General features: G+C 47.5%; 1 protein-coding gene across 1 annotated transcript in view; it reads left to right on the top strand.

Moving 5' to 3' along the window:
- Positions 1–4,917: 4,917 nt before the first annotated feature.
- Positions 4,918–14,199, top strand: part of NSUN6 (NOP2/Sun RNA methyltransferase 6) — a 632,060-nt gene continuing 622,778 nt past the window's right edge. The window contains exon 1 of the mRNA XM_069648588.1: positions 4,918–5,385. Within this exon, the coding sequence (XP_069504689.1) occupies positions 5,311–5,385 (75 nt within the window). The 5' untranslated portion in view covers positions 4,918–5,310. The remainder of the gene's footprint in view (positions 5,386–14,199) is intronic.

The following is a 14,199-nucleotide window of genomic DNA, read 5'->3' as shown; positions in this document are numbered from 1 at the left end:
CCCGTGCGAGCAGGCATTGCAGCCTTCACTCCAGTGGACACCCCAGTGCATTTAAAGACAGAACCATTTGTAAACTTTTATGTTTGCTTGTTGGAGGGGATATATGAGAGCCCCTGGTAGTGCGCTTTCGTATCCAACATCGTCGACCTGTCACCTTACCCTGTCGGCAGCACACCCATGTGCAGGCGCTGGGCTCTGTGTAGTAATCTGCTTTCAGTGTGACATCATCTCTTGGAATGTTGAGGTGGAATGTTGGTGTGCAGGGTTCTGAGAGTGACGGTTGGAGTGAGAAGAGAAGAGTGAGCTGAGAGGATGGGTGTGGGGGTGAGCCCGGTGTTTTCCTGTGTCAACTTGTGTCCCCTACCATCCCTGTGTCTTGAGGAAGAGTACTGGACATGGACAATAAAGGAACCTGTAACTTACCTGAAGTACTGGAGGTCCACTTTGTTACACTGGCGACGAGGATGGGATGGTAGGTGGATTCCCTTCACGTTGGCGCTGCTGGGGGGGGTGCAGCACTTCAGGAACACCGCCCCCGTGAATCTCCCCCACACCCAGGCGGGTCTGTGTCGAGTTGGCTCGCCGTGTGTAGTCCCTTGCCCTTTGGGACTACGTTTGGGCTGAATTGTTGCCTTGGATTCCTCACTGCGTTGGAGGGGCAGCGTTGGACTCGTGTGGCCTGTTGGGAGTCCTGTAAGCGTTGGGCTGTTACAGGTGTACTCCTTAGACATGTGCCCCAGGGTGTCCGTACACCGCTGCGGGAGGTGTGGCATTCATGCCAGTTATGGATCTGGTAACCTGCGACGGTGGAGAGGCGTGTGGCCACTTGGGAGTGTGCTTAAGCGGTTTCCAGCGACGCACGGTGCGCATGTCTCCGTGGCAGGGGTGTTGGTGCCGAGAGCCTGTAGGAAGGTTGTTTGCACCGGCCTGCGAGCGCCTTGGTTGGAGTTGGACTGGCGCAGCGGTTGTCTCTGTGTCCGGCGTGAGGAGCAGTTGCGAGGCAGGTTTGTGTCCAGGGATGGACAATGGACGCCTGGTTCCTTTCTGGGTTTCCCCGCTGCGTCCTCGGCAGTTTTTCTCGTTCGGAGAGGAGCGAAGTGGACAGTTCGGAGCTGGACAGCACAATGATGACGTTGTTTCAGTGTCTTCTCCACTGTCCAATCGTCATCAAGGCCGTTGAGTTCCAGCGGGTTGTTCCGCCCTCTTCATCATAGAATTGGAACTCGCAACACGCAGTGAGCCTTAAAGGGAAACTCCCCCTGTAATGACGGAAGTGAATTGGTCCGTCAGTACCGTCAGTGGACTACCTGCATATTTACGTGGATTTCTGGATAGTCGGGGATGAAGGAGTAGGCGGTCCCGTCTCAATCTAGGGATTGGGCCAGTGCCTGCATCAAACAGCAATGGTGACGTTTCAGCTGGCAGAGGCTTGCCCAGTTCGTCACGTGTGCGGCGGACGTTGCCATCCTGCATTCCAAGCCTCGTTCACAGCTCGTTGGAAGAGGAAAATACGTGCCGGAAAGAGAGAGAGAGTGGAGAAGCGTTACACGGCGGTGAATGGTTTCTTCTGGTTTTCAAACTGCATTTGGAAATATGCCGGGAAGTGATGAATCTATGAGGCCTGTTTCATTTAGTGCGGGCTTTGGAGCAACTTCCTGATTAATGGATTGCCGAAATCTTTGGTCAGGTTAGTGTATCGGGCCGTGTGAGTGAGCATGGTTGCAGATTACATGTTGTGGCCCAATTTTCTTAGCGGTACCAAGCGCCCTTAGATTAAGTCTTGTGGGGGTGCCCTTAGTTAGTATGTTATTGAGGCCGTTGTTTGTTTCCTGTGGTGTCACTGTGTTGTGGCCCTGTGGGAAATCTGTACCCTAGCATAGGGCGTTCGGGGTGGTCCCTTTCTGAAATTGAAGGGTTGGTGTGGGAGGTTTGTAATTAAATGCTCCTCGGAAGTGTACTGATTAACCACTTTTGTCATTGTAAATGCCAGTGCTATATTAATGTTTCGCCTGCTGGATGGAACGTTACTGGGACTTAAATCCTAGCAGTATAGATTGGGTTGCATTCTTACTTAGTAAGTAAATTGTGGGGTTTTGAATTCTCATGGACTTGAGGGTGGTGGTCCATTTGTCAACTTTCATTGGGAACTCTGATTTCAAGCAAGCAACAGTGACATTGTCTACGCACATATTTTTAGTGCTATTTTACATCTGAGGACTTTGCAGGGGAGGTCATCATTGATCTATTAACATGTTGTGTACAATGCTTTCAACATGTGTTATGCAATGTTTTCAATCTTGAATTGTATTTTATGATGCCTGCATTAATGCTTATTGCTATGTCATGTTATGTATGGTTAATGTTATCAGTGTTTGGTCCGAGAGTGCACGGTATGGGTGCGTGCAAGTGTTCTGGCGCATCTGAGGTCATGTGTTTTCAACTGCATTGGGTTCTTAGTGCCTGGCATTGGTTGTGCTAGGGTTGGTCACTATGTTTGCGTGGTTGTTGATCTTTTGACCTTTGGTTAATCTACCTGTGTGGTTTCAGGTTAGGTGACTTAGAGTGAGGTGTGATTATGGTCTTTGGTGCCTGGTCTTTCCAGGGTGGGTCACTTTAGATGTTCTTAGGTGCCTGGTCTCTCCAGGGTAGGTCACTTTAGATTTAGTATCTCCATCATTACTGTGGTTATGAGTGCCTGATAGTTCAGGTTTGGTCACTGTAGCCTGTATGTTGTGGTCATTAGTGCCGGGGCTTTAATCAGGGTAAGTCACTTTTGACGGAGTTTATACTCAGGACAGTTGTTGCTGTAGTGATACATAGCGTTGTTATCTATGATTTGATCGCTATGCCTGAGTTGAGTGTATCATATTGGACGAGGTGTTGTTCTATATTTTGCTTTGCAAGTGTGCTTCCTGATTCCGTGTCTGGTATGTCAGGTTGTCTCCTGGTGTGTTTGAATTGGATTTTGTGGATAGAGGGAATGGCCAACGGTTTTATGCAGAGTAGCAGGGTGGTGGTGTGGTTCTTCCCCATACTGTTGTCAAGGTTGTTTAAGTGGTCCCTCGGTTTGTTGGGCAATTGTTGTTGCTTCTTTTGGGGCGGTTGGTTAGCGCTTGGAGGGGCAGCTCTGAGACTTTGGGGTGGCAGACCGAAGTGGAAGGTGATTTGAGCTAAGGTGGCTAGGTTGGTTAGGCATTAGTTGTGTTAGTGTTAACTAACAATAGTTTGGCTAGGGGTGGCAGCCCTAGGTCCTGAGGGGCAGCTCGGGACTGGCGTAAGTGCTTGTTTTTTATTTTTGTGGCCTCGAGGTGTGACCGAGGGGGGTGGTGTTGTCTTGTTTTGGTTGCATGCCGTTGGAAAACATTTCCTTCTTGGTCCGTTGGTGTCCAGTTAATGCTGTCCTTCTGTTGGATTTCCGTTTTGGTTTTGCCAGAGGTTCTACACATAGGCGGCCGCTGTGTTGTGGCATTTCTGGTAGCGTGGTGTCTTGGGGTGTTAAGGTCCCGTGCTGGTCACAATACCTTGTCATTCCTTTTTGTCTTCCCTGGAAAGCGTTGGCGTAGTATTTGGCTGTTATGTTTCTAAGGGGGGGAGATGTGTAGTAATCTGCTTTCAGTGTGACATCATCTCTTGGAATGTTGAGGTGGAATGTTGGTGTGCAGGGTTCTGAGAGTGACGGTTGGAGTGAGAAGAGAAGAGTGAGCTGAGAGGATGGGTGTGGGGGTGAGCCCGGTGTTTTCCTGTGTCAACTTGTGTCCCCTACCATCCCTGTGTCTTGAGGAAGAGTACTGGACATGGACAATAAAGGAACCTGTAACTTACCTGAAGTACTGGAGGTCCACTTTGTTACACTCTGCAACCATGCCCTGGTCGCATTGGGCAATGGCAGTGGTATACAAACTTTTTTATGTCAACCCCCCTGAGAAAAAAGTTTTGATAGCCCCCCCCCTCCCCGAATGCAAGGACTGCTTGTATTTAATATTAAAAGCAGTCAACTTTCTCGGTGCAATTAAATGATTTGCCCAGGAACACACGTTTTGGTTGTACCAGTAGTGTTGCAGTATGTGCATAGTTGTGTAGAGGAGACCACCTCTGTTCATTTTTACATGCTCTTCTTTAGGCAAACCTTCAAATTGTAGGCCACGCCCATCAGGCAAGCCACACCCCCAAATAAGGGTCCCCCCTCAATTTCTTACCACACCTAAAGCACTGGCAATTTCTCTAATGGAAACTAGCCTTCTCAATGTGAGTAAGCTAAACCCCATTATTATGCAGGACCTGACCACTAGGGAAGCGAAAATGGCCATTTATCTAATGGGGACTAGCCTTCTCAGTGTGAGTAAGCTAAAACCCATTATTATGCAGGACTTGGCCACTAGGGGCAAAAAAGGGCAAATTCTCTAATGGGAACTAGCCTACTCACACTGAAGTAGCTATTTCCCACCTGAGAAATTGCCCTAGCAACCAATGGTCCGTTGGGAACTAGTATCAATCCTATTTACTTAGCTGTTACATTTAAAGCAACATCTCTATGACCTGCTCGTAGAACGGACTAGTCGAATGTAATTGGCGCAGCCATCTTTGAGTGGACATGTTTCCCGCCGAACTCAAGATTAGCGATTAGCCGCCATTGAAAGCATACAGTGACAAAGAATGTCTCTTTTCAATTTTATTTATGTGATTTTATTGAATCCAAAAAGTACTGTAATTTGTATTAGGTTTGTAATTAATTGCAAAACAAAATTATGGAACATAATAACTCATATTTATAGAATATATTCCTATTTTCTAAACGTCAAATATGATGTAATATAGTGCGGTAATTGCCGGTCCCAACCTGATGTTCCGATTCCGCCTCGTCGCTCTAGCCTTGTTTTCCTTTTGGCTTCATGGTATAAAGTGTTCCGGGGGTCACGTGACTTAACACCGGAAACAAGTCTCTTATACCGAAAGTGTGCCTTTCTTATTTACACGGATCAACTGTCGTGTTTCCAGTGTGTTGTATTGAAAGGCCTCTATATTTTTTTTAATTAAAAAGAAACCTGTGGTCATCCCCTCTCTCCCCTGGAAACGTTAATCCAGTCTAATACCACAGAGGATAGGTTTTGTTAAATTCTGCCCTAATACCCATTGCTCGCGCGGTTTGTTTTTTAACTTCAGGTCTGACTCCGGTTTGAGTCTCTATTATTCTGTGTCTACCCTGTTCACGTGTCGCGTCAGTAAATAGAGGTTTATTTATTATGAAGCTCTGCTGCCAGGTCCGAGTTGTTTCCACGTTTGCTCTCTAACTCGCACGCCTGGAGTCAAATCATGTCTATTTTTCCAAAGACTATATTCAAGGCTGATGTGGAAGATTATCTGAGAAATGTATTTCAAAATCCGGAGGTACGTACTCTTCTCCGACTCAGAATACAGTGTTACTTTGATTTCACGTAATTAAGAAAGTACTCTTGTTAAAATAATTTGTAGTATGCTGCGATATGTTGCTCAGTTTATTGTAGGACATAGTAACCGATAGAATTCAGCAATATTTTGAGATAAAATCAAGGTTTGCTCATTGCTTTATTTGTACGGACAATATTATGCTCCATACTTTACTCCCGTCTACCCAGATAAACTGCATCAATAACTGTAGTACATTGCTTCTCTTGTTTACTGCAATATATGTGTGATCGTGTACAGTAGAATATTATAGAACCATACATATGTCTGTGATGAATGCTTACTGCAGTATTCGTATGTATATTACAAATGATGAACTACATTGTCATTTCGCTCAGAACCAGTATTGTTAATGCGTCACGCCATGATCCGGGAGTACGTACACGCGACCCCAGCTTGCATACACACAAGCAAACAGACAAGGGTAACGCCTTGTGGCATCACCGCGCCAATAAATGGCCCTGGCTCTCGCCGTGCTCCCCTCACCCCTTGCCCTGACTGACCAGTTCTCAATTGCCCTGGGCAACCACGCACAACATCTCCTGCTTTTTAAGTAAAAAATGTATACACTAGAATCCTAAAGGGACTACCAGTGGGAATTGGAGAGGGATCCTCATTTAAACTAGTAATTTGAGAGTTTGAATACAAATGTGTCTTGAAGATCAGGAACGGGAAATGCAGAGAATGCCATTGCCACTGAGGCTCATAAATGGTATGTACCAGCCGGCGATCTTGAGTTAAACAATGAGAAATAACATTTGAAAAATCTTAAAGGTTCCACATTAAAAGCGAATAAGTCCTAGAACAGCCACGATAGGTTTGCATTGTGTTTGCGGGTGGCATTAGCTGTAGGGGGCATTTTCATTCGGGCTCAACTATCAAGTTGCATCCCATAAGAGTAGGCGAAGTCAGATTTCTTCCCGTTTCATATCACTTTAATTACACAAGTAGACCATAAAGGCATTTCCCAGAAAGTGAGATATTATACATGAGTCATAGGTTGAGAACTGGGAGCATGAGTGACACAAATTTACAAACCATGCTTGTGGATATCCAATCCTATTTCTTTTGCTGTACTTCTATGCTTGCTTTAAATGCTTCCGATGATTGTCGCCAAGAAGAAATGTGAAAGCACATGTAATTAAATTAATCCTAAAGAAAGACACGTGGAATTTCCCAAATGGTAGCATTTACCAACATGTGCACTCACCACCAATCGTTGGCAAATGATAATTGACCCCTGGTAAGCAAGAAATCGTATGCCACATGCATGTCCCGATAGAGGACTTCATCTCGGGAGGGTAGTTCAGCGGTAACATGCTCACCTTGGAAGCAAGACGACAAGGAGCGACACAGGTTCGATCCCCGGGTCCGTGCATAGAAACCTCTGGGTATTAAGTGCGTTATAAATAAACAATTAATTAAACAATCATGTGTAGAATTTAGGTGGCAACTGGCTTTTTATGGCTAGTTAGTTGCTTGCAACGTGAAATGTTTACTCTTATTGTAAAAAAACGTAATTCCATTTATTGGAGGCAACCTCCAATAGTATTCACCAGGTCTTAAAAAGTGCATGAAAGCAATACAACATGTATGTTGCCTAAAGTAACCCATGAGGGGTCTTGTGTGCGCTTTTCTAATGCTACCCCTAAAATGGGCCGCATAGGAAATGCCCACAGAAGACTGCACATCGGATAGCCACTACCAGTTTGAATGGTGCAGGCCCTTACCATTGTTGGGCGTGGGCAAGCTTCCAGTGCATATCTTGAATAAAATTCAACGGATCATCATTGACACCAAGACCCCTACGAAGAAATGCAGTGCACTGACAACCCAAGGTCGACTATTATAGCTGACCAGAATTAACCACAGCTAAGTCCCGTTGAAGCCATTTGTTGTAGTTAGCTCATGGGTTCTGTGTGCAAAATGTTGTGATGTCACTTGGAGTGTTGGCGGGTGACTGTGTCTGCGGGTTCCAGCAGTGGCAGTTTGATCTGTAAGCTGGCTGGTGTGGATGTGCCAGTGTCTGTGTCCTCATATCTTTCCAGCAGTCTTGGAATGAACTTACCTACCAAGTTACCTCATGTCTTTGGTGTAGTATGCAGCAGGAAGAACCCCAGATCTCTTCACTGGCGATAAGGTGGTTTTAACACTGCTGCTGGGGTAACAGTAGATGCTGCTGAGGAGGGGGACAGCAGGTGGACAGGACTCTGCCCTCCAGAACGTACACACACATCCAGAGGAACGCCAGCCGTTATAAGATCCAAGAGTGAAGGGCCTGTAGGCCAGGCGGCAGGGCAGGAAGTAGCGAAGTAGCCAACTGGAGGAAGAGTCGCTACTGCATTTTCATCTGGTCTTTCCGGCATCCATCAACCTTCTGGTGCCAGTGGAGAGCATGTTCCCTGGTGGTGGTGCGGCGCTGGGACATGAGTTTGGCTTTGGTAACTGTCGTTGCCAGAGTGACATGGAGCCCGTGGCTGGACAGTTATGTCTGGTTGGTGGTACGGCTGCTGGTGGGACCGTATCTTTGGGCAGAGCCAATCGGTGTGCAGCGGGCAGCTGTGGTGGACAGAGAAGCGAAGGAACGTTGCATGTCAGCTGAGACATGTTCAGAGCTCCATAGTCAGCGGTGCACTGATGATGTATTGGAATGTCGTGATGGTGCGTTGGAAGGCATCGCTGTCCGTTGGTTTCCATGGGAGCGTAGCATTGGGTCGATGCATACTTTGACTGTGTCTCCTGCAGTGTTTCGGTGGCAATTGCAGGCAAGGGACCTTGGAGAGGCGGTCTGGATTCTGTCGGCACCGACTGTCATGTGGAAGAGGAAGGCAGTTGGAAATGCTCCAGTTTTGGTGCATAGCCCGAGCGGCAAGCACTGATGGGGTCCCGCGTGTGCGGGGCATCTTTGTTGGGGACTGGCTTGCCCCCTCATCTGTGCAAGCGGTGAGCAATGAGGAAGATGCATCCTGATCTTTGGGCTTGGTTCGGGGGCCCTAGAAGGTCTTAATACAACTTTGTACCTGGTTAGTTGTGTTGGGAAGGCCTGTATTTTTCTGTTTTGTATTGTGGCCTCTGGGTTAGGTGTATTTGGTTATGTGGGGTTGGTCAGGGGTAAATGTTTGTTTGGGGCCTGCAAATGATTTTGTTGGTGTTTAGGTCGGGGCTCCCTGGGTGGCCCTGAAAGGTAGTTGGTGCAGCTTTCGTATTTGTGCAGGGTGGTTTGGCACGTGCCCTGTTGTTTCCTATTAGACTGGTGGGAGCGGGGTGCACTGGCAGTATTATGGTTTGTTATAATAAGTTGTCCTCAACAGGGGGAAATGTGGACTTGCTGGTGCGGGGCAAGATGATTTTGCTTAGTTCAAACTGTGGGCCGTTTGTGGACAAGATCCTAAAATGTTTCTTTTTTATCCAGAAGTGTTTTCTTGTTTGTAATGTATTTTTTCACATGTGAGGTGCATGGTGTAATTGACTGTTGGTTACAGTCAGGCTGTGAAGGACCATGTGAGGTGTGTGGTGTTATTGACTGTTGGTTACAGTCGGGGAGTGTGTTGGTGTTGACTCTCGTGTACAGGTTCGGGTGGTGTTCAAATGGTTGTTACAGTTGTGGTTGCCCAGGACCATGTTAGGACATGGTTCCTACAATGTCTTGGGTGGTTTTTTTTATTTTGTATTTTTGGCGTTTTAAGGTGGGAGTGGAGTCAGGTTAGCATTGTCACTGCCTTGGTTCAGCCTAGACTTGTGACGCTGTTCCTATTTTTCCAGGGGCTCTTTATTCTTAGTGTTTCAGCGTTTTGTGGGGGCTCATTGGTAAGGTCCCTATTTCTTCTGCTTTAGTACGCATCGGGTGGAAAGTATGCTTGATGTTCTTAATTGGTCTTCGTGCTGACCACATATGAGGAATTCGACCATCCGCATGGTGGATGTGCACTCGCCTGGGCTTTTTTGATATTTTTAAAGAAATTGAATGATGGGAGATCAACCTCAGAAAATGTGTGGGGCTAATCCGCACAAATGTTCCTATGCTCAACGCATGACCAACCCATAGACCTGTGTACTCTGAGGGGACACAGCCTACAGGCACGGTCCTCCCTGTCACATTTAGTTGGAATGTGACAGCCAGCAGTACATGAAAGCACCTAGAGGAGGAGGACGACAACACCTTCCTCCTGCAATGACCAGCCTAATTAAATATCAAAGGCTCCATGGATCCACCATGCCTATTGTCAGTTCTGCTGGTGGCAGCACATCCTGATGAGAGTTCATTGAAGCAGGCCTGTGAGAGACCTGGTCGTAGAGCTGACAAAGGGCACAGGAAACCCAACACCTTTTTTGATATGGATCTGTGTCCACCTGAAGTCCGCACCCACCCCTTTTTATGAAGGGCAGTGAAATGTCATGTCTGGGACAACTGTTTACAGTAGGAAACCCCTGCAAGGGGACGCCCTTTCAGAGGGTGGAAGTATGTGATTTGATGGAGACAGAATGTCTGTTCTCGCCATAACTTCAAAGGAGACCTGCCCCTTGATCAAGAACCACAGAGAGCTCAATTACCCATAGACCCTTTGATCCACAACAGACAGGAAGATGTTTGGGACTTAGTAGTACATGTTTTCACCCCTTTACATTTCCTGTTGCAAATCACTCTGGTTAGGACCGCACGCATAACGGAAGATTGTTGGTGGGGACCCAGGATTGGTTCATTAAGGTAGGCGTAGCCTGCACCAATCACTGGGGCCCATTTGGCTTTAAAAGAGGGCTGTGTTACGCTCACCTGATCTCCATGTGGGGCGCCGAACGAAGCTGGACGTTCTGGTGATGAGTGGTTCCTTGTGCCCCCCCCTCTGACTTCGTCACGAAAGCATGTTTGCCTAAAAATGTTAAATCAAATGTTACTCAACCATTAGGACGAGGGCAACTCCCGCTTCCCGTGACCTCCTCTTGCAGCCCTTTGCTATGTCTCAACTTTGTATTGTAATTGGCGGGCTCTCCGTCCTGCGTCTCTGTGCAGGGGTGCCTAGTAGTTCTAGGATCTAGTTACTTCACTGATCCTGCAGAGTTCCAAACAACTGTGACTCATTAGGTAAGTCTCTTTCCAATGGTATGGATTGCTTAAGAGTTCAAGTTGTAAAGTCCACTTCCGTGCCCCTTCCTTACAGGTTTCCCCTCGTGCTTATTATGGAGCGAGGTCCTTTTCAGGAATGGTAGCTGGCTTCCAAAGGTAAGTTTTTTGTGCCAGCGCTATGCAAAAGTCTTTCCCCACGGTTTTGTTCTCTGAGCAACTTACCTGCTGTTCTTTGCATTCTGCAGGTGTGGAATCTCCAGAACAGAGTTTGCGTGAAGATGTGTTGCATGTCCGCGATGGAATTGCTGTCTCCGGGTGAGTAGCGGCGTTGCGCAAGATTTTTTTAAAAATTTTTTTTAAAACTTGTATTTATTAGTTTTACATAGATATTACATGAAGAAGATAACATTGAATCTTATAACATTCCCTTCCCCCTCCCCTCGGGTTGGATGGAGTCATTTTGTCCAGGGTTCCTGTTATGCGTTGAATATGTCTGAGATTTTTATGTTATGGGGGCACCATTGCTCCATAAAGTCTGACTGGAGGTATTGCAGGGTCCCTTCCCATTCTCTTACAAATTTGTCTCCTGTTCCTTGAAGTTTGTGAGTAATTTTCTCCATTGTTATATGGGCCCATACTTTCTGTAGCCAGGTGTAGGTCAGTGGGGTATTTTTATTTTTCCAGTTCTGTGCAATGGTGGTCCAAGCTGCTATGAGTAGTCCCATGAAAGTTCTCCATTGCGTTTGTTGCGCAAGATTTTAAGTCTAAATGAGGCTTTCCCCACTGCGCGGCTAACCTGATGTCGTCTTTTATGTTTCTACAGATGTGGCAGCTCCGGAGCGGCGATCGCGTGATGGTGCTCCGATAGACCGCTGGATTGAACAGGCTTCTGGTAAGTATTAGCTTTGCACTGAATAGCGATGTAGCTTGCGTGGTCTGCACAGCTAACCTGGTGTCCTTTCCCTTGCAGCTTGGCAGTAACGGAGACTCCAGGAAGACCGAGATGGAAAATCGTCTTGTTCTGTTCTCTTTTCTCTCTTCCTTGCAGGTAGCTCGAGACAACTGGACGGTCGTAGCTGAAGACTGGCCTGGAGTTTGCAGACACGGTGAGCGTTGCGCTGCAGGAGGGCAGAATAACGCAAAGTGTGTTCTGTACAAGGGCGTGGCTTATATAGTCTTCAGAAAGTAGTCCTTAGGAAAATTAGTCCCAGCAACCACGCCCAAGCAAATAGTTCCCCTAGGCAAGTAGTCCCCTCAACCCGCTTCATATTGGTTTACACGTGCTTCACTGGGTTTGAAACTTGTCATGTTGGTGATGGCAGTATGAGCCTGGCGCCAAAGGCGCCAGGACCGAGTCCAGGAGGCCCCTGCGAGACCCTTTGGGGCCTTTAAGGCCCCCATGGAACCCAAAGCCCTGGACATGTTGGTCTGCACCTAATGTTGGGGGTTTGGACCGTGACAGGCTGAGCCCCTCTCTTAGCAGGTCATCTGAAGACTTGGGCCTCAGCACGAGTTGGGCGGTATCTGGGCTGTAATACTGTTCAACTGTATTAGCGTTAGCGCCCACCGTTCCGACGGTATTGCCGCTGGATCATGCATTGGGCGCTGACTAAGTCCCCATTGGGTCTTTTGGGCCCAATGGCAAATTTTCGCTGCAGTTACTGCACAGTAATGTCGACGTAATTGCACTGAAAATTGGAATTTTTGGGCGTGTTTACCCCCAGCTCTGGGCTGGGGTTAAACACGGCAGACTTTTGGTAGGGCCAGCCCATAAATGCAGTGGTAATACAGTTACCGCTGCATTCAAGGGCTACCGCACAACTTGTGATGAGGCCTTTTGCAAGGAGTAACAAGGACTCCATTGGACCCTGGCTGAAGGTACAGTCTGCTTTACAGCATCCGCCAGTGAACGATGTCAAGGATTTCCAAGAGGGAAGCAGGATCCCTCCGCTAAACATCTCCCAGGCAACAGGGGGAGGTACTGAATCCAGAGGGCCCTCTAGCACCTCCAGAACCGGTACCCAGTCAGCACTTAGCGTGCCCTGCTAGGCTCTACAAGCAAACTTCCTAGGTGGGAATTGGCAGAGAGTCTGTGAACCTAAAGGACCCGGGCGGTGCCTGCAACGCTTTTTGCAGCTTTTGGCCCAAGTAAGAAGCTAGCAGGAGGGCACCGACAAGCATCAACCAGTGTCCGCCTTGAGGACAATTTGGAGCCCCTCGAGCTTCAACTGACTGCACCCCTGACTGTTGTCACTACGCAGTTGCTCACGCTGTCCGAGACGCCTCGACCAGTGCTTCAGACCTGCCAACCAGCACTGAGACAGCGATTCTTGGCCCCGAGCCACCGTATAGGCCAGCCTGCAGCCGTCAGTCCAGCCTTGCTCGCCAAGCTGCTTGCCGTCTGATACCCGTAGCTGTCTCCTATCTTGAACTCTCTCGCAGAAGTGGCAAAGTGCCTTGAAACCGACTCTACTCTGTCAAGCACCAAGAACGTCTACAACCACAAGGTACATTGTGGTTCTCTCCCGCTGGTCCTTCTCCGAAGGCCCCTAGTGACATTTTACGACCCATTGCTCCCTTTGTGCTGAAACCAAGTATCCTTGAACTATTGAGATTAATCACTTTACCGACTACCCTCCAGTCAGTATACAGAGTGCATCCTCTTTCCTTCATGAAATTGTCTGTCCTCTGCATTCCTTTACAGGGTGGGTTGTGTATTGTATGCTGGAACTGTCTGTTGTAATAATAATAAAGTAGATATTTGTATGCAACCTTGACTGGACAGTCCCTTTTATCATTGAGTAATAATTGCAGTTTTGCTGTGTTGCAACTAACCAACGATCTATGACCTTGTCGAGATAAGCCTGCTGTTCTGTCCACGTTTACCAAAATTGGACAATGAGTTTTCTAATTGATTTGTGTTTCCAATCTATTTCGGATTCCTTTTGGTGTACTAGAGGTGTGGTGCTGATTGATGGTTTAGAAACTGATGTTCAACCCAGGACCACTGGTGTCCCGATAGTTGATTCGCTACACCACACATGGATTGTGCGAGAAGTCAGTTTGTTTTAAGTAGTAGGTCCACCCTTTTTTGTGATCATTGGGGAGGGAGAGGTGTTGTAGTTGGCTCATGGGTGCTGTGTGCAGAATGTCGTGATGTCACATGGAGTGTTGGTCGGTGACTGTGTCTTCAGGTTCCAAGAGTGGCAGTTTGATCTGTAAGCTGCCTGGTGTGGATGTGCCAGTCTCTATGCCCTCATATCTTTCCAACACCCTTGGAATAGACCTACCTACCAACTTTCCTCATGTCTGCGGCGTATGTGGCAGGAAGAATCCCAGCTCTTTTCACTTGTCACTGCCAGAACGCAAGAAGACCCTCTGTGCTTCAACCCCTGAACCGGTGGGAACAACCAGCCTCAACCCCTGTTCAAGGGACTGTCCCTTCAAAAGTGTCTCTGGCCAACCAATGGATTGACCAGCTCCCTCCTGGGCTATCTCTCTGCAGTAGTCGGTGTTGCAAGTGCATCCTTGTAACTTGGAGGATTTTCAGCTTGCAGTAAAAGACGCCAGCTCCTGCATTTTGCAAAGCACTGTATTAAAACACCCATAGACTCCATCGGAACCTGGACACATTGTATTTGTAACCAAAAAGAAATAAAGTTATGAGGTTACAAAATATCCTAACTGCACCTTAT

Source organism: Ambystoma mexicanum, chromosome 2q, assembly GCF_040938575.1.
Source record: "Ambystoma mexicanum isolate Mex_15411 chromosome 2q, UKY_AmexF1_1, whole genome shotgun sequence".
NCBI lineage: Eukaryota > Metazoa > Chordata > Amphibia > Caudata > Ambystomatidae > Ambystoma > Ambystoma mexicanum.
This window is presented reverse-complemented; position numbering and strand designations above follow the sequence as displayed.